This window comes from Diorhabda sublineata, chromosome 3 (assembly GCF_026230105.1).
Source record: "Diorhabda sublineata isolate icDioSubl1.1 chromosome 3, icDioSubl1.1, whole genome shotgun sequence".
NCBI classification, from domain to species: domain Eukaryota; kingdom Metazoa; phylum Arthropoda; class Insecta; order Coleoptera; family Chrysomelidae; genus Diorhabda; species Diorhabda sublineata.
The window spans coordinates 34,967,024-34,991,221 of record NC_079476.1 but is presented as its reverse complement, the minus strand read 5'-3'; the positions used below and the strand labels follow the sequence as shown (position 1 = coordinate 34,991,221).

General features: G+C 32.2%; 1 protein-coding gene across 1 annotated transcript; it reads left to right on the top strand.

The window, feature by feature from the left end:
* Nucleotides 1-24,169, top strand: LOC130441038 (ATP-binding cassette sub-family C member 4-like). The gene is made up of 11 exons (XM_056774519.1): nt 1-126; nt 5,504-5,737; nt 6,901-7,104; nt 12,415-12,641; nt 14,232-14,388; nt 14,929-15,507; nt 17,446-18,093; nt 20,581-20,944; nt 21,645-21,795; nt 22,714-22,944; nt 23,210-24,169. The coding sequence occupies exons 1-11, from the start codon at nt 50-52 to the stop codon at nt 24,121-24,123; spliced, it is 3,786 nt and encodes a 1,261-aa protein (XP_056630497.1). The 5' UTR covers nt 1-49; the 3' UTR covers nt 24,124-24,169.
* Nucleotides 24,170-24,198: the final 29 nt, after the last annotated feature.

Here is a 24,198-nt window from a genome sequence, read left to right as displayed (position 1 = left end):
TAACAATATAATTTCTATTAATTCATTCAATTATTGATAACTGTGAACAATGGATCACTGTCGCAAAGAAAGGCGACAGACTAACCCTAGAGAAACAGCTAACATTTTTTCTCTCTTAACTTTTGCGTAAGTAATTTATAAAATTATTAGGTTCGACTAAGGTATGTGAACATTTTTTCATCATGATTATGCGCTACATTGCTTTTGTTGACGTTGATTAATATAACATCGATAAATGTCTACAGGCTAGTAAATATACAACAAGTTTTTTAGCTCACTTCCGGTCTTCCAGCTAGTTGCCTTCGAAAGTGATAAAATCTAAAGTTTTATTCTTAAGCATCAAAATATCCGATATCCTCATTTGACTGATACTGCTTATCCTGGAGAATTTAGGTCTGGAGATAGTCAGTAGCCGCTGAGAGCCAGATATGGAGAATATTATCGATGCCGAAACAATTGGTAGTTGAATTAATTAAATTTGACCATCTAATTTGGTAAAGATGTTTTTCTTTTGCATATGGGACTGTTTCTGTGTCAACTAAATAGTTTTATTTAGATGACTGCCGTATTGATTGAGTTGTGGTGATGTATAAAGTTTCATCCATGTTCATATATCGACATAAACCTTACTTTCTATTTTATACTAACAGTGCTACGAATCATCAATTCGTTGTTGCATTTTCTCCTTTGTGAGGGATCCATGCTCATATGTTCATGTTCATTATGATATTTTCGTGATGCCTAACTGTTTCCAATTTAATTTTGAGGTGTTGCTTTGGAGCTTTGTTTATATTCACAACACTCCGTTTACAGGTAAATTATGATATATTTTCCTAGATATAAGTCACTATTTCTTTTATTAAAACGGTATTTTTAGGTTTAGACTTATTAATCAGAGTTTTTCATTTTAAAAAATGCTAACAAACGAATGAGTTGAAAAATTATTAGTTAATAGAAGGTTCTCAAATGAAAAATATAGAATTGTGATTTCTGGTCCGAAAAAATTTGATTTATTCACAAAAGAATAGGTTGAAGTTAACTTATAACCATTATTCTGTACTATTCTTTTGATTTTATCGTTGACTCTCTATCTCCAAACAACAATTTCTATCATAAACTCAAATTCCACAATCGTAGCTTAACATTTTTCATTACGAAGGTTGCTACTTAAGTTTTGAGATATGGCAGTACTGATGTAAATATTTCAAATCTTACATTTCCATCATAAGGTTTGATATTTTTATTGGTGAACGTTCTCAGGACGTGTAGTTATACGAGTGCTATTTGAGTTGATTACAGATACTTGAAACATTCAACTTGGTAAAAAAGGAATAAAAACATTTTTATGCTATGGTTTTCTATTGCTTTAAACATGGATTCAACCTTTTGGTGATGAAGCATCATCTCGAACCACCATGATCCGTGAAGGTCGTACAAAATCGTCTATTGTGCCATAAAACATCGATGCTGTGCTTCAACTGATACTGCAAGATCGTCATGAGACACAAACCGCGATGTTGAGGCATACTTGGGCATTAGTTCCGTTGCATGAACATTTGACTGTCAAAAAAATTTATTCTCGTTGGAAACGGCATAATTTGACAATCGCTCAAAAAAAGGTTGTGCGGATTAATGCAAAGAAACTAAGCAACAATCGACTCTATAAGTCTTTCAAGACTGGCAAAATCTCACAAAAACAAATGATGGCATGTTTTTCGGAATGTCGCCACCTATCTATTAGAGCAACATTGATCGGTCAATTCTGAACGGTACATCAGAATTAGTTTGCCGAAAGGGTTAGAAAAAACCAATCGCAGAAGACGAATCATTCTCCGCCTTGACAATGCTATCAGTTCAAACAAAAACGTGTATGAGCAGTCAAAACATCTAATTAATGGGTCATCCGCCACACAGTGCTTGTTTGGTATCAGAGTGATATCTTTCTTTGCCGCAGATCAAAAGTAAATTTCGAGGTTAACGTTTTTCTACACTTGAATAAGCGATTGATGCGTTCAAATCACATGTTTTGGAGGTACATCCATCGAAATGGAAAATTACTTCCATAATTGGTTCAAACACATGCAAAAGTGTATTGATTTTAATGGAGAATATTTTGAAAAACAATAAAGCCGTATCCAGCAATCAATATTTGTTTTTATTTTTCCTTCTCTAAACTTAAGAAGCAACCCTCGTATGTGCGAACCCAAAAGAAGTGAGTAATGCCTAACTAGAGATGTATTTTCTATTCTATAAAATAATTGCGAATTTATTTTAAATTTATATTCATTCAATGAAAAAATACTTTAACATCTGTTTATTTAATATTTTGTATATGATACAAGTAGTACAAGTTATAAGATAAAAAAGTATAACTAATATTATAATTTTTTTAAGGTTTATAACAACATAATGGGTAATAAATTAAGATCTAAAAGTATATAATCCAGAACTAACAATGTTAATACGTTAAAATATTACATGTTAAATAGATGTTCGTAACAATATTTAGTGGTTGTTACTTCAATTTTTACAATTTTTAAACAGTTGAAGTACATTTGGTAAAAGTTTCATACTAGTCAGCCTTATCTGAAAACTATTTCGAAATCCTTTCGTCAGAATTATTTTCCATATGAATTATTTTTTAATTAATAGTTAAAATAACTCCTCTTATTATATTATTTTTCGAATTTTATGGCTTGATCACACCTACATTTCCACATTTCTCAGCTAAATTCTCAAACAATTCATCACATTTCTTTTTTGACTTAAAGAATAATACTGATTTTTACATCAAATTTGTGCAAAAAACCAAGATAGTATCTTTTTATCGCCCATCCTTTTTAGCTATTAGGTGTCCTTATTTGCTGAAAAACGGTAGATATACTGGTACTCCATTTGCCACGATATCCTTTTTCCACGGCAGAAATATCTCCATGAAAATGTTTCTCATGTTCGTTACTAATAGCTCCTAAATTTTCCAAAACAAAATCCAAATTGGGCTCAGCAAATCCATCCATGGACCTAATCTAGATATAGTCAAAAGTGTAATACATCTCTAAGTAATAAGCTATCAAAACAGATTCTGCAGAGATGGATGGAAACACCTTCTATCACTCTTCTATCAATCAATTGCTCTATTCAAACAGTTGCCTAGAACGACTAGTAACTGTTACGGATGCTCTAGATTGCCGCTGGAGTATGAAATAGGTTAGCACTTACAATTGTGCAATCGTTGCTTAGTGTCGTTAAAATATTTAAACCAAGTTGTCTGCTCAGCTTTTCATCGACATCATTTCCTACTGCCCACTTTAGAAACAAAGTATTTTCTAGCGCTCTCCTCCATTTTTTTCTACTCAAAAACCTCTATAATATAACTTCAAACGAGACTTTCATTATAATCCGCAAAAATTAACTCTGAGCGTAGTAGATAGTAGAAAAGGGCGTTCAGGTCTCAAGTTAACTCTAGTTGGCTATACCTGCCAATTGGAATGGTTATTGAAACACAACTTTATGGTATTCATACAGAATATCTTTTATGCAAAATATCTGATGTTGTTGATATCAGATTCCAATTTACTCAAATCGACACGTTCAGTAATATGCAAACGATTTCTAGTAAGCAGCGTTGCCATGACACTAAAATTTCACCCGAATATAACGATGGGAATGGGAATGGGACAATCCAGGGGCAATTGCGATGTCGGTTTTTGTAGCCAAAATTCCTACGTACTTACCGCTTCCTTTAGGTCTGCAATGCCCACTAGGAAGCGTTATCGCCCACTTTGGAAAAGACTGTATTATATCTTGGTAATTGTCACCTTTCACATTTCCAATGGTCGTTTGACACGATACAATACAACGGACAATGCCAGACGTAATATTTCTTGATCAAAAGCATGCGCAGATGAAGTTCAGCTGATTGTTTCATGCCAAATCTCGCACTTGGAATTCTAGGGAGAAGTCTACTTACTTTTGGCGTAATAACCAGCCTATACATCTGGCTCCAAATCGAAGCAGTAGTAGATATCATTATTGCCAGTAACCACTTTTTTCTTGTTCATTTCACTTAGCCTTATTATTTTCATTTATGATGCAGTGATAAGAGACTTACATAATGTCAAACGACGTGCAATATTAAACTATGGAATATTTTGGAGAGAACTGCATGCAATTTCTTGTACCATAACAAGCACCTTCAAAAAAATTTGCAGAAATACTTGTGTCGGCGATTCATGACCTTAATTCGATATTGGTATTGCCAAACGTCCAATTTTTCATGAGTTTTTCTTATTCGTGGACCCACAAATATGTCTTCTTCATTTTTTGACATGGACATTTTTATTTGAGAAACAAAAACACTCTTTAATTTCGAGTCAATGGCTCTAAGCGATATGTAGATTGTTCTACATGCCAAGGAAACCGTTCGCCATAAAGAGACATTCTGAAGAAAATTATCATAAAATTTGATTATTTATTGAAAATAGTTACAGGAGGTATAAAACAAAATCAAATATTTCTAGTTGAAGTGCATACTGTCCAACATTGTCTTACTTACATAAGGAAAAAATTGAAACGTAAAAAAATTTTTTGCTTGGCCTACAACTTTCCAAATAAAAACAAAAAAAAAAGATTATAATAAATATTCGAAGTGGGCATTTTGAACTTCTACACACTTTCGGAGTCTATGGAGGGTATTTTTTTGAAATTGGAAGAGCATTCCAAGATTCTGCCTTATATTATCATAATTTGTTTTAACATCTATCAGGTTTTGCAATCTCTTAGACCAATTAACATTAAGCAAAATAGTATGATTTGAATACATGCATGAAGCTCAGTAATCCATTGATTACCGTTCCTTTGAAAGTGTGAGCTGCCATGATATTTACAATATTCTTATCTAGTTTGACATACAAGGTTTAGTCTATATTGTTCCTTGCTATTCTCCAGTAGAATAACTGCCAGAAGATTTGGATGTAGCTCCAGCCTAATGACATAAGTTGCGCTGTAGTATCTCATGATCTCTTCTCATAATCTTACGTCATAATGGAAGTTTATTCTAGCAATCTATATTCTACATTCGTTGCTTGTGTTTACCGGTGTTGCATAAACCAATTTTTCTTGAAAGATCGATTGAAAAATTCATGTTTTCTATCTTTAGATTGTACATATTGTCCCTGTGAAAATTATGGAATGTTAACCATCGGACATGAGCCGCCCCTGGCCTTCAGATAGTAGTGTAGAATTATTTATTCCGTCAATCACACTACATAGACTTAAGTAATCACCCATTAAAAATTCATAATGTTCGTATAATTTAGAAACTAAACTTAAGTATAAGTTCTGATTTTGAAACTTAAAATAAATAACTATGAGAAAATTATTATTTTCACGTCATTTAATCACTCCCCAATTTTCAAGTCCCGGAACACCCTGTATGTTTATGATATATTACTATATTCACATGACAAATGTCCTAAACTTAACATAAGTGATCGATTTTTAGATACGTAGGCCCTCTTTTCAAAAAAGCTAACAAGAAGGACCTAGTTGATGATGATCTTTACGAAGTACTAACAAGCTGTCGTTCAAAAACTTGTGGTGATAAATTAGAAACGGAATGGAACAAAGAGAAAAAGCTGCACAAAAATCCGTCGGTTATAAAGTTGATTTCAAAATGTTACGGTTTGAAATATTTATTACTGGGATTCCTAGATTTTTCATTCAATACATTTGACAGGTAAAGTATAATTATTACAAAACAAAATAAACGCTAGAAACTAGACATCAGCTAAAAAGATCATTTCTTCATCTCTCTGTCTTGTGTGTTGAGACAAATAGTAACAATTTTAACCCGTTCTGGTTTGTCAGCCTTTTACTAAAACAACTGAACAACGTATCAACATTAAAACGAGGTGTAAGTACCAAAAAAGTTGACAAAATGTTAAAATTTGTTTATGGTAATACTGTTTACAAATGGTATGAACGATTTAAAGGTGAAAATAAATGCAGGCAGGACAAGGAACGGTCAAGAAGTCCTCCGACGTTAATAACATATGAAAAAGTTCGAAACCTGGACAAATGTATACGTTGGCTTAGTGAGGAACTCCAAAGCATTTCAATAGATCCAAATGAGACGAGTGGGTGTTCTATTTGATTTTTGATTTATGAATAAAATGAAAAACATTTACATTCAATTGAAAGATCGTCTTCAAGTTACGTTGTCAGAAATATTACTGGAGACGAGGCAAGGAAATATTATTCTCAGAGGTAAACAAATGACACACTTTGCCATAAAGATTCCTGAACTTTCTGTATATTATGACAACACGCCGTACAACAAGGCGCTTTTGATTCGTGAGTAATTGTCAAAAGTCCACCGACCTTGAAAAGTATACATCACATTCCTATTTGATGTTCTATTCGATCGGAAATTTTTTGATCTATGAACAAAATGAAAAACATGCACAAATTGACGTTTAATTAAAAAATCGTCTTCATGTTTTGTTGTTAAACTTGTTAATGGAAATGGAAAAGTATATTGTCGTGAAACAAGAGAAAATAGAAAAGCCCAAGACACACATCTCCATACAAAGTCCATAAACTCGTATTTAAGAATGCCGTGCCACATGTAGCTTTTAATTAGTCATTGTTTAGTCGTTATAAATTCTTACGTTTATTCAAATAAATTTACTCACCGGGCCTAGCTCCATGTGACTTCTAACTCCATCCATTAAATAACAAGTGTAGGTAAATAGTTTGCTTCCAACCATGGATTCAACATCACGATAAGTGTATTGCTAGCCAAGGATATGAAATAAATTCTATGTCCTCTCTGTTTTTTATATATAATGGAGCATTGAAAAACGCACTTAATGATTCATATTTATTCTGATTTTTTAGTATAGCTCGTCCATACCTAATAAGTCATTTAGTGGCTTATTTCACGCCTGGCCAAAATTCAATGACAATCAACGATGCTTGTTTTTATGGTTTTGGTTTGATCATATTGTCACTATCGTTCGCAACCTACTATCACAACTACATAATATGGGTTCAATCATTTGGTATGGAAATCAAAACAGCATTTTCTTCTCTTTTATACAGGTAACATTTGGTATTTAACTTTAATATCTTCCCTCCCCTGACATGATGCAGCTTTTGAGCCATGTCTCATAGTTATATAGTAGTTGAAGAGTTGCACGATGGCGGTAGTTTTAATAAAAGTTACAAATAATATTAAAGTGAACAAATAAATGAAAAAAATAGTATAGTTGGTATTAGTTTATTCAGTAATTTAACGACAGAATATTTTCCAAAATAAACGATATTTTTAAATAAGTAAACTTGAAAGAATAATGAAATTCGACTCTTTCATAAGACAACAACACAACAGTCATGAAAAATCTACTCGAAATTAGGATAGAAACAGATTTGACTAAAAATTTACATTAACAAAGATTCGTTGATAGCTTCGATCTGTGTATATTTTATGTAATACAAAACGTTTCATATGCTGCAAACTCTGAATATAATATCTTCTTAAACCTACACAACTATCCGTTTGAAATCAGTAATTGCAAACTGATTAGGTACACTGTTTTTGAGAACTAATATTATTTTTATTATATTTTATAAAAATTAAAATAATAAAAAAATTGTGTGTGTCAGCTCCGACGCACGACTGAAGTTTACTCCTTAAGTTCGATAGTCTAACCAGACGCAAAAAGAGTTTATTTAACTTAAAAAAAATTGATACTGTATAAAAGGGTAAATTTGTTAATTAATGAAAATAATATACATATATAAATATATATTTATTCAACTTATTCATTTCATATACATTTATTATAACTAATCGACGAAATATTTTACATTAAACTTTTTACAATAGTCAATAATCTCGATAATTCATATTGGGTTGATTATCTAATTTTATGTGTTGTTTTCAAATATATATTTATATGAACTACATCGATAATTATTAAAATATTCAATAAATACAAATTGCACATGCTCATATATATAATACATGAATTATAACGTACCTTGCAACCACGTGTTTGTTAGATGTTCCGGCAATATCAGCTACACCTCTTTCTGCCATAGTTATTTGAAAATACTTTCAGTTCACTTTAGCGGAACACAATGATAAAAATTAAAACTTCACAATAACAATATTAATTATTGATATTTATAATAAAAACAGCGATGTAAGTATGTCGACACTGACAAATTAGAAAGTTGCGCATCATAGGGTGCGCACCAAAAACGTAACGAGGTCATTCATCGATAGATTTTACTCTTCACATTTTTCTCATACCGAGCCCCTTATATATGCAAATCGATTCTTAAGGAGTAAACTCCAATAATAATAATTAAAAAAAATGAAAACTTAACAACGAAAATAAGTAATTCATGAAATTTTTGATAAAAATAATACAATGTGCAAACTTGATTGCTGTTTCTATTATTCTCTTCACACACTATTCGAGGTTGATCCTAGAAGTACCGGACCTAACCTAGAGATGGCCGTGGTGGCTTGCGAAACACGACTGTATTAGAAAGTACACAATCTGTACAGCAGCTTGAAGTTTGAAGACGCCATATTGTTTGGTCGACCAAATGAGGTGACGACTCCAGAAATGTTGAGGAAAATCCACAAAGTGGTACTGGATGATCGTTGATTGAAAGTTCACGAACTAGCAGACATAGTAGGCATTTAAAAAATTGCAATACATCGCATATTAGCTGAAAGCTGTGCGCAAGATGGGTGCCGCGTTTGCTCACAATGGAACAAAAACAGTGTCGTGAAGATGTTGTCAATGAGTGTTTAGCAATGTTTCACATAAATAAAGCCGAATTTTTGCACCGTTTCATAACTATCGATGAAACGTGAGTCCATCACTTTACTCACGAAACAAAAGAACAATCAAAACAATGGACTGAAAAGGGAGAACCCGCTCCAAATAAGACCTTTTCAACTGCAGGCAAGGTCATAGCGTCGGTTTTTTAGAATGCGCATAGGATAATTTCCATTGACTATCTTGAAAAAGGAAAGTCTATCAACGGCGAGTAGAATGCGAGCTTATTGCAACTTTTGAGCGAAGAAATCAAGCAAAAATGGCCGCATTTGATTAAGAGAAAGTATTGTTTCATCAAGATAATACACATCTCTTATTGCAATGGCCAACATTGATGAATTGAAGTTTAAATTGTTACCTCATGCACCCTATACGCCTGATTTATCCCCCTCGGATTATTTCTGTTCACAAACTTGAAAAAAATGGCTCAGTGGTCGAAGAATTTTCTAGTATGTATCTTTATCAATTTTTTTTGTAATCGTTTCGCATATTTTTCTTCTACCTTGCATTTAAGTCAATCCCTCTTATATTGATTTTTCCAGGAGTAGTTAACAATGGTAGATGACATTATTCGGTTTTTTTTAAATAATTTTCCAATTGTTCTGTTTGACGACGCATAAATCCTTTCAGTCAATCTTTACTAGCACTTTGAGAGTCCTCTCATTTATATGACTTTTGAATATCTATCTTCTCGTTTGATAGTAAAAACACGTTTATTATTATTAAGGTTATATTTGTTCGTTGAATAATCAGAAGACCTCATTTACTTAACTATTTTAGATAAGTAAGCTCTTGATTTAGCCATTGAAAAAAACTTGCTTTGTTGTAATTAACTGTGGGTCTTTAAAGTTTCGTTGGTTGAGATGTAATGGTCATCTACAGAGAAAAGGTCGATTTAAATCAAATTTTCAGTAAAATTATCAATTTTTTGAAATAATTTATAAACAAGTCTCTTGAAAGTGATGGGAAATCGGATTTGAAAGAGCCTTTGAGTAAAAGGCTGGCTTTTTCATCACCTCGCGACCTGTCTCTTATTGTAAAACTTGATGTGAAATGAAAGACATACTTTTTTACGATGGAATCCGCAAAACACCTGCACTGTTTATCTCAAGTAAACTGATAGATTTTTGTGGGCGACATCTGGTTAGTTCTACGACATCTAAAAAATTATAGCGTAATTGGAAACCTCTCTTTTAAAACTTGGCTTTTTACGCCACTTTTTTCTTAAATAATGTAATCGACGAATGAAACGATCCTTTTTCAATAGTACTCAGATGAGAATACATTATTTCAGCTTTTAGTTCATTTGGTTCAGTATGTTTTCAAAATATATCTTATCCAAGATTTATTTTCACTGCAATGAGAAGTCAATTTTGAATAAGACCAGCATTTTCACGAGAAATTGAAGGGGATCTTGCTAAAAGTGATATCAGAAGGCTCACTTTTTATTCATTTTTGACTTTCATTCGAAATCTATCATTAAGAAATAAAATTTTAAAGATAAAATCAATAAAAAGTAATTTCTCAATTCATTAGTCAACCAAGTAGAGGTAAAGATGAGTATCTCATATGGAACAAAATACTATAAACGACAGTTCAAAAACAAGAATTTGATATTATAGTTCATAATTGTAAATGTCAACATCTTGCGTTGTACAAAAGTGCGAAAAGTTGTCCAGGGTGTAAATAATATTTGACGAATCAATCATTTGTCCTCGCCTTCAGCAACGAATAGATGAAAGTTATTTTTTTACGTTCCTTTTGCATGAAATTTGCATAATTTGAACTCATTTAAGTGTAGCTCATTCAATTTTACGCTCCTTTAAATAAGATGAATTGAGATATTTACCTCCTTCCTAACCGATGTAGCACCAACTTTCCTTTTACGGAAATAACTCAGCTTAGTTATTTGACTAATGGTTGAAAAGTTTGAGGATATATTTACTTGTTTTTTGATTAGTGCCTAGTGATTACCATCGTTGTTAAGATTTACGATTCAATTTTATTTTACTTTTGTTTTGACAAGCGCATTTTGATTGAGAATACAATGAACTGAAAGAATGTCTCAGTTTGTCATTCCAATTGACCCACCATATCAAAGTGAGATACAGCTGAGATAATATTATCGGCTCAACATGATATACATGGGATCATTTGCAAAAGAAAAGCTATGATTGAGACGCGGAGTTGATATTTTCCAGTTATCGTTTGTGAAATGCGATAAAAACTCTCAAACCAATATTTTCTTTTTGATATATTCATGGAGAGTTCATTAATCATCTTGTAGATTGACACTAAAAGTTACATTGTTTTCTTTTTATCAGGCAACTGGAATCCGGAATGGAAACTATCTTCTTCTCTCTTACGGTTTATAATAACTCCATTATCTTTTATTTCGAAACTGATGAGGATCATCGATATCGATATCGAGACTGATCACTTCTTGATTATTTTCTGTTCTATTTTCCCCTTAACTATTTTCCATTGTTCTATCTTCCTCTTGACTATTTACTGTTATTCTATTTTCCTCTTGACTATTATCTGTTTTATCTTCTTCTTGACCAATTTCTGTTTCTGCTTTGTCTTGGCTGTTTATTTCTTAATCAGTTTCTACTTTTTGGTTTTTGTTTTATGAAGATCCGTTAAGATCCTCTTCAAGTGAGAAATTTCAGAAATTAATCAAAATAAAGTCATCAATCAACCAAATTTATCACTAGCTACTCTTTTATTAGGGTCTCAATTTGAGATGTATAAGTTTCCTCAATCATGTCATTTTCCATTTCCTCAATTTTTTCCAGGGGATCATTTAGTTTATAGTATTCTAAAAAGTTTAATAGAACAAATCTTTTTTTTTTCAATAATTCCTTTTTTCTTCCATCATGTCAAGGATTTCATATTTCATCCATTCCTTTTTGCCACTTGCTAATTTCATTTTTTTTTAGATCTGTTTATGTCTCTTATACTTTTACTTGAGGATAACTGTACTTGTTGTTTTATATTAGGATTATGAAGCTTTCTGATGTTTATTTTGGTATTGTTAGGTGCGTTAAATTGATTTCCATTTTGCGTTATGATTGGAATGACCGTCTGCCCCAGGATAGGTTTTTGCTTATTTTATTGCGTTTCTATATTATTTTGGCATCATGACAAAATCAATTTGGTTTCTTCCAAGAACTACCTATGAATCTCCTGGGGATTTCCATGTATAGAGCCTACGCGAAGGAAATTTGGAAAACGTGTCCTTGTTCCCTTGTTTCATTTCTGATTACCAGTCCAAAATCTTCAGTAACTCCAGGTACGCCTGTTTTCCACTTTTGTGTTTAAGTCCCCTTTTATCAGAGTTACTTCGGTCTTCTTAGTCAGTTTAAACAGTGTCTCTAGTTGTTCGTATAATTATTCGACGATTAAGTCATTTCTATTAGCCGTTGCTGTAAACACAGGGTTCTCCAGCAAGAAGGGGGGACGCAATAGATGTTTTGGGTCGCAATGTATACGAGATCTCAAATGTTTATGTACATACATACATTATTAAATAATGTTTTTGTTATTTCAGAAAATCATTAAAGCTTTCACCGACAGCTTTAGTCGATACTACATTGGGAAATATTGTTACATTAATAACAAGAGACGTACAATCTTTTGTGTCAGTAATTTTCACAATAAACGATACCTGGATCGCTGTGACACAAATTTCGGTCATTTGTTATTTACTTTATAAAAAAATTGGGGTAATATCATTTGTAGGTATTGGCATACTTCTTGGTGTCGTACCAATTCAAAGTAAGTATTAAATATTTTAATTTTTAATTATTTCAAGTATTTTAAATGGTGGTTTATACTATAACCCCGCAGTTCTTAAACATTTTCTATAGAGTTGATACTACAATTAAGTTTATTTGTCATGATTTCATAACATAACTACAAGCCAATCTTGCTTAAAGCAACTGGTGCTAGCTTATCGGGACCTAATAATCGTTAGCTAATGATTATCAGTACTATTAGTTACTGCTACTTGCCGATTCCTGTTCTGTTCCCTGTAACAGGCGACACCAAAATGCCGCAACAAAAAAGAGTGCGGATAATCCGGGATCGGAGACATGTTGGACTCCTATTCATGCGAGTTCATTTCGCATCTCCGCTCAAATAGTGACATAAGTCAAAAAACCAGAAAATCTCTTTTTCTGTATCATTGGTGGTAGAAAACTCAAAATTCTCGTCTTAAATAATGTCATGTAAATATTTATTATTGCGTTAGCTTCTTCAGTTTTTGAGTTATCATCCGAAAAGTGGAAAATAAACATAGAATTAATTTCAAACGCTTATTACTCGTTTGTCTATTGTTTTGACTTATGACACTATTTGAGCAATTCGCTAAAATACTCTCCTTTTTAACAAGTGCAATATTTTATTCTAAAACCGACTCTTCAAGACAGAACCGGACTTAGGCATGGGCCAACCCGGGCGTGCGCCGGGGGCCACCGCTGCGGGGGGGCCTCGCGACAAGCCATATGATTGATTTTTAAACATATGAATGCAAGCGAAAAAATATGTCCATAGCCAATGTTCAGAATCAACATAAATTTTTTTATGCGCAATCATTTTAAAAGTTCCAAAAAATCATATTTAAAAAAATGAAAGCTCGAAGTTGCGCCCAATGCATGGTATCGCTGATTTATTTTTTAAAATCACAACGACAAGTTATAAACTACGCTTCTCCCGGAGGAGCTGTAGATATTTTATTACATATTTACGAGTGTACGGAAGCGCTTGTTTTTTAGGCTTTCTTGAAATCACCTTTTACATTGCGAAACATAGGAAACACTGCAAACTAAATCAATATAGCGTATTGTGTATTGAAAATGAGCTACTGAAATCGATTGACTGCACTAGTGTTATTGAAGAATTTGTAGGTAGCAAAATAAGAAAAAAATGTTTTTAATTTATGAACGTAATTTTGTACTATTTTTAGTTAGAAATAATGAATAAATTGACTATAATGAAAAATCAACTATAATGAAAAATCAACTTGATGTAAGAATTCACTTAAAACACCCGCCTTACATAGGCCCCTTAAGTATTTTGGCCCGGGGGCCACGATGACTCTAAGTCCGGCTCTGATTCAAGATACGGAATTAGAAAGAAATGGTAGTTAAACCAAGCATACATATTCCTTACTACAGTAATCTTCATATATATAAACAGGGTGACTTCACATTGCGTTGTAACACATCGCGCTAAACTATATTTTAAGTCACCTTGTTTTGATAACGTCTTTTCAGTATTTTGTAACTGATTTTAAGTGAAAAATGATATTTCAAATGAATTTGAATAAATTAAAGACCCATCTTATTATTTTGTGTTTTTTTTTAGTTTTTATTTGCAGCTTGATAACTAAATTTAGATATAAATCATGTAAACAAACTGATGAACGCTTACAGCTTACCCAAGAAATATTATCTACAATGAGGATCGTGAAAATGTATGGATGGGAAAATTATTTTGCAGATAAAATTAACGAGGCTAGAAGGTATTAAATACAAATTGAAACAATACATACTGTATGCTAAGTTAGGGTATAATATCAACATTAATAATAAATAAACAATTATATTATTGGAATAGGCAAACCACAAGTGAAACAAATGCAAGGAAAATTTTATACTATAAAATAATACTATTCACCTTCAGTCTCTGAAGACGATAACTCGAAACGCGCGTCAGACAGTTTATTCAATTGAATCTTAAGTTTTCTATATCGTATAAGAGGCGTACCAATAGTTAGGTGACTTGATAGAAAACATTGAAGTAAAGAACACGTTTTCACAATAAGTTTATTCTAGAAGTGACGAAACCTTAATTAAAATTTCATCCACAGAAACCTTCGAGTGTCGTATTGCGTACAATACGTTTCTTGTTTGATAAACTAACCTAACTCATTAGCACTGAGATTGATTAAATAGATTAAAGAAGTTATTATAAAAATATGACTTCATGATATTTTCAGGAAGCACAAATCCTGGCTGCGTCTTTATATAATTTTTAATAATAAACCTTTAAATTTTTGTAGAAAAGAAATTGTGAAGCTTAATCTGGGTTTCTATTCGAAAAAATTGCTGATCCTCTCCGGAATAATATTCTCCAATCTAGGTTTCTTTATGCTAATTATGGCATGCATATGGAGCGGAATGTCTACCGACGCTTCTGTCATTTTTTATATACTTTCAAACTATAGAGGACTAAGAACTTGGATGGTTTTTGTTGTTCCTTATGGTATGGGTGTCGGAAGTGAATTCGTGTCATCCTATAAACGAATATCGAAAACGCTGCAATCTGAAGAGCTTGAACCTCACGAAACATCCTACGCAGAAAAACCATTAATTCAGATTACAAAAGCTAATGTGAAAATTAAAGAAAATCGCATATTAAAAGATATTAATCTCAAATTGACGAGTGGTTTAACGATAATTACGGGACCAGTGGGATCTGGTAAAAGTTCTCTATTAAAAGTGATTTTAAAAGATTATCCATTGGAAAGTGGTACGTTGATATCGCAAGGAAACGTTTCTTATGCTTCCCAAGATCCTTGGTTGTTCCCGTCGTCTATAAAACAGAATATCCTATTCGGAGAGCCTTATAACGCCCAGAGGTAAGTTACATATATAAATGATTCTGTTTTTCATTTACAATTAATTTCATCAAACTCTTTTTGCTTTTACGAGTAAGCTGTATAGCACTCAATATAATTATATAACTTATTTAATTTTCACAATTTCAACAAAAGTTTTTCTACATTTTTTAATAGAATTCAGTTTAGTTTAGAAAAATCTATTGATATTTGAATCACTATTATTTACATTATTAGGACTGTAGTTTTTTCTTATATTTATTATTAACAATGTTCTAGCACTTCATGATTTACATTTTTTCCTTTTTTGAAGTTTTGTTTTTATATTTGTTCTTTAAGGTTGGCACAAATCAGAGCCCAAAAACTCGTCCTGTCTCTAAGTCACGTACCTGGAAAACATGACGAATTCTATGCAGGCAATTTGTTTGAAATTAAAAAGTTTTGCAATGTATATTCTTGAGAACCAAATATTCTTCTTTCTTTCATAATAGGTCTAAAGTCTATTACTTCTTCGATATCTTTCCTTATCCTGGCTCCAGATTGTAACTCCTCCTTTTTCTTTGTCGACCTCTACAACGGGTTCCAATTGAAGATTTATCCCTCGCTATTTTCACCAGCCTATCGTCTGTCATTCGACTTGGTTCTATTGTTTTCTAAACTGTGATATCTATTCGTTAATGTTATCTGTGTCACATGATCATCTGATGTTTTCCCTTTTTTCTCGGTCTAATAGTGTTCGAGAGATACGCCTGAGAATTTTTATTCCTGGGGTCTCCAAGAGTTGTTTCGTTTTTGTTATTTCTGGTCTTGTTTCTGATGTATAGGTCTGATAGTTATTCTGTAAATTGGTGCCCAAGTTCTGAAGACATCCCGCGACTTTATTTGTCTTAGCTACTTGTCCTCTTACCGTCTTCTACGTTTCCATAACTAGTTACTTATGTTAATTCCAAGGTACTTATATTTCAATCTCTGTCGTTTTATTTGACCTTCTAGTTCTAATTTGCATCTAAGGGACTCTTTTGATGTTGCCATGCATATGGTTTTTTCAGTCGAGATGATCATATTATGTTTTCCTATGAGATTAAAGATTTTCATTTTTGTAACCTTTGCCTACCCACACCTTTTTTATAATTTTATCCATTATGACATGTTGAATGACATGGAACTAAGCGAGTCTTCTTGTCCGAAACCGCTATAGACTGGTTTGGGTTTTGTTTATTTACCATCAATGCGAACCTGAACTTGATTGTCTGAGTGATGTTTTCGATTATATTCATAGGTATGTTTCAGTACAATTGATGAATAAAATATTCCACTTTAATATGGTTAAAGGCTTTGGTGATGTCAATGAAGCTTAGGAATGCTGGTTTGTTATATTCTATGGATTTCTTAACCAGTTGTCTCAGGATAAGTACTGCATCTACGCAGGATCTTTCTGATCTGATTCTGAATCTTCTGGTGTTGTGATTTTGTTGAGGATAATTTTTGTAAAGAGTTTCAATATTGTATCTAGCAAATTTATACCCCTTCAGTTATACGGTTTTTTAAACATGAGTATAATTGTACTGATTCACCATCTGTCTGGTATTTTACAGTGTAGAAAAGATTTGTAAGTTCATGTTCGAGATGTTGGCCACGGTACTTTAGTAGTTCATTATAGACATTATGGATTTTCTACATATTAATAATCATTAAAACATTTATACAACTACAAAAGAAATTTTTTCTAATTGTGACAAATGAGTTTACCTTTTTTGTTAAACAGTATTAATTGATTATGTTGTTCAGATTTTATATCATTTTTTGTTTTCATTTAACTGCGAACCTTCTTATACATTAGTAGCTCTGTTCCTGGAAATAATAAATATTTTTATGTTGACATTATTTTGTTACTGTTCCAGTAGCTTAAATTAGTCTTGATATTATCACTACAGTGAAGTAAATGATTTTTTTTTTCAGATACCAAGAAGTCGTACGATCATGTGCTCTTCTATTTGACTTCAATCTCTTAGAAAACGGCGATGAGACTATCTTAACCGATAGAGGCTCAAACTTAAGCAAAGGGCAGCAAGCTAGAATTAATTTAGCAAGAGCGGTGTACAGAAACAGCGATATTTACCTTCTGGATGATAGCTTAACCGCTCTTGATGCTTCTGTTCAAGATTACATTTTCCAAGAATGTATTACTAAGTTTTTGAAAAATAAAATTTGTGTTTTGGTAAGTCAAACGCCTAGTCATATAAATGAAGCAGACACTGTTGTTATAATGACCAAAGGAACGATAAAAGATATTGGAACACCCAATGAAGATATAATAAATGAAGTTAACGAATTAATTAAAGAGGATGATAATTTAGAAAGGGTAGTTTCCAAGGAAGAATTGAATGATACCAAAGAGATTACAGAAGAAACTAGCTTATTGGAAACTGAACAAACTAATATGAAACCAAAAATTTATAAAGAATTGAAGAAAGAAGGTTCAGTAGATTGGGCAGTTTATGGGAAATACTTACAATATGGTGGCTGGATATTAGTAATTTTAAATATTGTGTTGAAATGCGGCACTCAATTTAGCGCTAGTTATTCCGAAAGACTTTTAACAAAGTGGTAAGTTTTATAAACATTGAAATATCAATTCGTCATAACATTTTCTACTTATATCATAAATTGATAAAACTGAAAATTTATAATGAATAAAATGTTTTCTCACTTTTGTAAATTATATATTGTGCTTAATCAGTTTCACTTGCAAATTTATATGAATTTGCTCAATTTCTACAATAGAAGCTTACTCTAATTTGTCAACCTTTGAAAAGTGACTTCCCGCTCCCGTTTATAAAATAATTTGCAGCAGTCAAAATATATTTGGAACATTTACTACTTGAACTTTACAAGAGTGTTTAGAAACCAAATTTTACCTGTAAGAAAAGAAACGACATTTATAGGTACTGTTATCAATTTTTTTATTCTTATTTGTTATCAGTGATACAGTTGCGCTTAAATTATTGACAGTCATCCTTTATTGATGGTTGTTTTACATATATTAACATAAAATATAAAATTTTAACAAAATCCTAGTATGAACCTAAGTAAGTTATGTATAAGTATGAACTACTATAAAATTATAAATAATAAACCTTTACTTCTATGAGCTACTACACTAACTTTAGTCAATTTAAAAAATTTATTCAAGTCACATATCCAGGTACGAAGTCTGCACCAGCGCAATCACCAGGAGTCAGGAGCTTTCTGTGCTATGGCGGCATCAGGCTCATTGTCTGTGTATTTCTTCTTCATCATTTGAATCAATGGGGCTATTATTAGACTTGATTTTCTCTTTTTTCTGTTTTCCTTTGTGTTTCTAGAAGCTAAGAGCTTTGATGAAATACTATGTCTTGGTGTGAAAGAGAATTCAGTTAAAAAAACTATGATCAGGTGGTTTTGCATCGTTTGTTGATGGTTGTTTTGACTGAAAACTTGATTTTGTGGAGTGGCATTAATTATGAACCATCTTTGACTGCATCTTGTTGGGCAGCAATGTAGGCGATCTCACTGGATATATTTTTATTCAAGGCCTGTAACGCGAAAGCCCTTCGTTGCAATTTTCCTTGTTTGTACTTTCAAGTAAGAACTGCCAAATAGTTCAACAATGTCTTAATGAAATAGTGGCCTGTTATTGTTTCTTATCCACATTCAGATTTCTTCACTATAATAGGATTTCGGTGGTCCCATAAAAGTTTTATCTAAAGGTTGATGTTTGTAGGTTGTACGTGGAGGTATATAAATAATTTCAACATTGTTCTCCCTTGCAATTTCTATAGCGTCGGTGTTTTGAGTGTGTGAATAATGACCATCTAAGATCAATAAAACTTGAGATTTTTGGGTCGGGTTGGTGTGTTTGATAAAATGCTCAAACCAATCTGTGATTTGTAGCCATCCTGATGGATGTGCAACATCTATGGCACCTGGAGGACTACCTCTCATTAGCTGTTCGCTCATATTTTTCTTGGGAAAAAGGATATAAGGATACACGAAATGGTCAGAAAAGTTCGTAGCAATAAATACTGTTATCAATGAGCCTCTTTCAGCTGAAGTAATTGAAGCTTTTTGTCGTTTGTAATTGAATTTTAAATTAATCCACATGATATTTTGGTATAGTTCAGACTATCCATATTTGGAAATCAAAACGTACAAGCAGTTTTTTTTAACTAATCACAATGAGACAAAAAAAAATCTCTAGAACAATCGAAATAAATATATAATCAATGTATAATCATGAATATACAATATTATTTCCAACTACGTACTAAGAAATATTAACTTTTTACGTACTCCAAAAATTTTTCTCACAGTGGCAACAAGCGTCGCTCGATTGACAAGTCGAAACCTGTACCCTAGTATAATGATGGAAAGAGACTAAAGATCACTGTCTTTAGCTCTAAAGATAGAGAGAGCGAAGTGGAATTGAACTTTCAAGAATTCAATATCAAGTAACTGTTTGTGGCAAAACGACAGTAACGAAACACACAGCTTGAAACTAACAATTCTATTTATAAAAATAGTACGACGCAGGTGGTTTTAAGTTCCAAGCAGTACGATTGGAAAAGAGGTCGAGAGCATCGGTTTACCACTCCCTATCTCCCTCTACTCGCTATTAAAATCAACTACTGTCGTGCCACTAGAAACTTCGACTTCGTGGCGATCCAATCAGGATAGAGTAGAGAAATAGAGAGCGATTCAGGCTCATTTGAATTTCGCTATCTCTTTCTTTAATATTTTCTCTATGAAAAAGTGTCACAGTTAACGTTGTGTTCTGACTCAATGACGTTTCTATGTGCGGTAAGATTTGAATTGCAGAAAATGACATTTTTCTTAACTTGTTCTTTTACGATAAAAATAAAACGTAAATGAAGCTTCGGTCAGTAATGAGGTCAGGCATTGTTTGTAATTTACATCCTTCCAATACGTTTAGTCGTGGATTTTCACTTAAAAGCGATTCTTCTATTTTCCTCATGGTCTTTTTATTAAGTGTACTCAGATGAGCGCTTTTACAATGTAACCTGATTGAGTTTGATTTCTTTTCATTATTTTCAGGGTAGACCAAAAGCAAAAAATACTAAATCTGGATAATAACAAAACCTTTTTCATCAATTCCAACCAAACTGCTTATTATAGTGACACACTGGCAAAAGAAAATTTAATAGCACAAAATACTTTTTATTTATATGCATTATGTCTAACAGTTACATCTTTGTTGGATCTGTTAACAGTGTACATATTATTACAATTCTGCAAAAGAGCTTCCATAAATATTCACAAGACACTAGTGAAGAAAATCAGCAATGCCGTTATGACTTTTTTTGACACCCACTTCATTGGAAACATACTGAACCGATTTTCACAAGACATGCTCAATATCGATGATAATTTATCTACCGTTGTTGATCTTTGCTGTAGGGTAAGTTCAATTAAATCCTAGGTGCGATCAAAACTGAAGGTGAATCATTTAATTAAACATAAAGATCTCGGCTTTGAATGACAGGCCATTTATAGTACTGGTTTGTCACTGAGAACTCTGAATTTTTGTCTCAGAGTCATGCATGAAAAACAGGGATCCCATTCAAATTGAAGCACGATCTTGTTCGCCGAATCGTTTTTGAAAAATTTGAGCACAAATCACACATTGAGGCAGCTGTATCCCAATTCTTCAATGTGTTTAGAGCTGTACGGTTCGCCGCTTTTCTTTTGAGAATACTATGAGTTAATTTTGCTCTATTGTTGGTACTATTACTAATGGTACGTTTTATGTTCATTTTGATCAGATATAATCACCAAACAATAACATATATGTGGAACATCACCCGACACACTTGTCAGTTAAGGTGATACCAACCTCCAAACCCGCAGTGGCCAACTCTCTACAGAATAGCGTCCGAAACTAAGTAAAGATAGCCTCTGATGTTTGTTTCGTAGACCACAGGTTGGGAATCACCGGTTTAAATAAATGGGGGAATGACATGAGATACCAGTTGAAATAGATAAAATTCATTCACAGTATTTTTTTATCACACCTCGATAAAATCCTCGAAATATTTCTTATATAGTTGTTAAAATGAAAGCATATATTCTCTGACGTTATTGGGAACATTCTTTTTCAGGTTATGTTTAATGTAGGAGGAATATTGTTGTTAGTTATTTGGGTTAATCCCCCATTTATCATACCTATCGCCATCGTTTTCACAATTCTGTATTTAGTAAGAAGGTATTACCTATCCGCAGGACGTAGTTTAAAGAGACTAGAGGCATCATGTGAGTAATTTCAAATTAAGAATAAAATCAAAATAGAAATTTGTTTTAATAAGAAAAATTAATTTTTCCTTAGGTCTTAAATCTCAAATGTAATCAATTTGTAGTTTTATTAGAATTTACAAAATAGAGCTATGAATTTTACTTGAATTATTTAGGTTTTTTCTACTTTTTTGTTCTTATGAATGTAAACCATTTCTAAAAATTCGGTTTTTCGTGTATTAGATTCCGTTTCAAGAATTTTTGGATTCTTTATAATTGAATTTATGTTTTTTTGATATTTCATGGGTCGTTAATGCAGTTTTAGTTTTTTTATCGTATTGATGACCTTTTAGTCTATTTTCTAAATATTGAGAGGTCTGCCCTATGTTGACAGCGTCACGATTAGTTTTAGATTTTAATTTAGTGAAATATTTGGATAGCGTATTATGTCCTTTATGACTTATACTAATATCATATTTATTAAAATAATTTTAAAGTTGTTGAGAAAGTCCTTGTACATATGGTAAGGAAAAATGTTTTGTTTTGATGTTTCGTTTCTGATTTCAATATATCAAAATGTCTTAGAAATACGAAATTAAAGAAATTTAAATTATTTTGTTAACTTTTTATTCTTTTTCATATGATTTTGTTGATAAATTATCCGGATTTTAGGTCTCTTTTACTTAGCATTTCGTTTAAAAGCAAATAATGTTGTCGTTTCGACTAAAATCAACATATTTTTTTTAAATTATCTGGATTTTAGGTTCCCCATAATATATTGAAAATATATTTGGACCTATAGGTCGAAACGTCAAGATTTTATCTGTTTTTAAACAAAGTTCCAATTGAAGGAGACCTCAAATCAATACAACTCAACAACAAACTTATATGAAAAGGTCTAAAAAGTAAGAATTGAAGAAATTCGCATTATCATTTTAGGTCGCAGTCCAATGATTGGCCATCTGAATGCTACATTAGAAGGCTTAACGACTATCAGAGCATTTAAAGTCCAAGAAACATTGATAAATGAATACGATAGACATCAAGATCTATACACTTCCGCCAATTTCACATCATGGTGTTGTGTGAGAGCATTCAGTTTTTTTATAGACACAATTAGTACGCTCTTATTGTTGAGTGTTGTAGTACAAGTATTATTTATAAGAACAAGTAAGTGTTACATTTTTACATTTTTATATAATTTTTATATAACTGATCCATACACTTTTTACAGCGATATTCAATAAGTTCGATACACTTTTTATAATAATCGTCAAGCTCCTCAAAATATCCATTAACTGCCAACATCACCTCTTCATTGTTGGAAAATATTTGTCCATCGAGCTATCCTTCCTTTGCTTTTAATTCAATGAATGACAAATAATATTAAATTGATGTAAAATGATATTTCATTAATAATGAATTTTGTTTTAAGGTAATACCGCTGGTGATATTGGTTTGATGATAACACAAATTTCACAATTATTAGGATCCCTTACTTTTGGAATTCGTCAATGGACCGAGCTAGAAAATAATATGACATCTCTAGAAAGAATATTGGAGTACATAGAAATTAAAACCGAGGATAAAAAAGGAGCAGAAATTAAAGATTGGCCTAGTAGAGGCAGTATATCCTATCAAAATGTATCACTTTCCTACGAGGATAATGACTCGTACGTTTTGAAAAATTTAAACTTTGATATTATGCCTGGAGAAAAGATAGGAATTGTGGGAAGAACAGGTGCCGGAAAGTCTTCAATAATTTCAACAATCTTCAGATTGTATGAAGTCAAGGGTAAAATACTCATAGATGGTGTTGATATTAAGACGCTATCTCTTGACTTTTTGAGGAAAAATATTGTTGTTATTCCTCAAGATCCCATTTTGTTTTCGGGAACAATTCGTTCAAATTTAGATCCTCTAAATGTTTATCAAGACAGCGAACTTTGGGATACATTAGACAGAGTTGGTTTGAAAAAGTTAATCGATAGTTTGCAACAAGAAATAAACAGTAGTATTCTAAGTTTCAGCTCAGGTCAAAAGCAACTATTCTGTTTAGCTAGAGCTATTCTGCGTAAAAATAGAATTATAGTTATGGACGAGGCCTCAGCTAACATGGATCAAGAAACGGATCATATTTTACACCAGATAATTAAAGACAACTTTTCAGATTGTACATTAATAACTATAGCTCACAGATTACACTCGGTATTAGAATGTGACAAAGTAATGGTATTGGATAGGGGAGAAATTAAAGAATTCAACGATCCATTAACTTTGCTTGAAGACAATCAAGGAATGTTTTATAAAATGGTGAAACAAGCAGGATTACTTAATTATTTAAGTTGAGATTATTTTTTTTATTGGAATAAGCACATTAATAAACAATTATAGTGTATAACTTGTATTTTATTTAGATACATA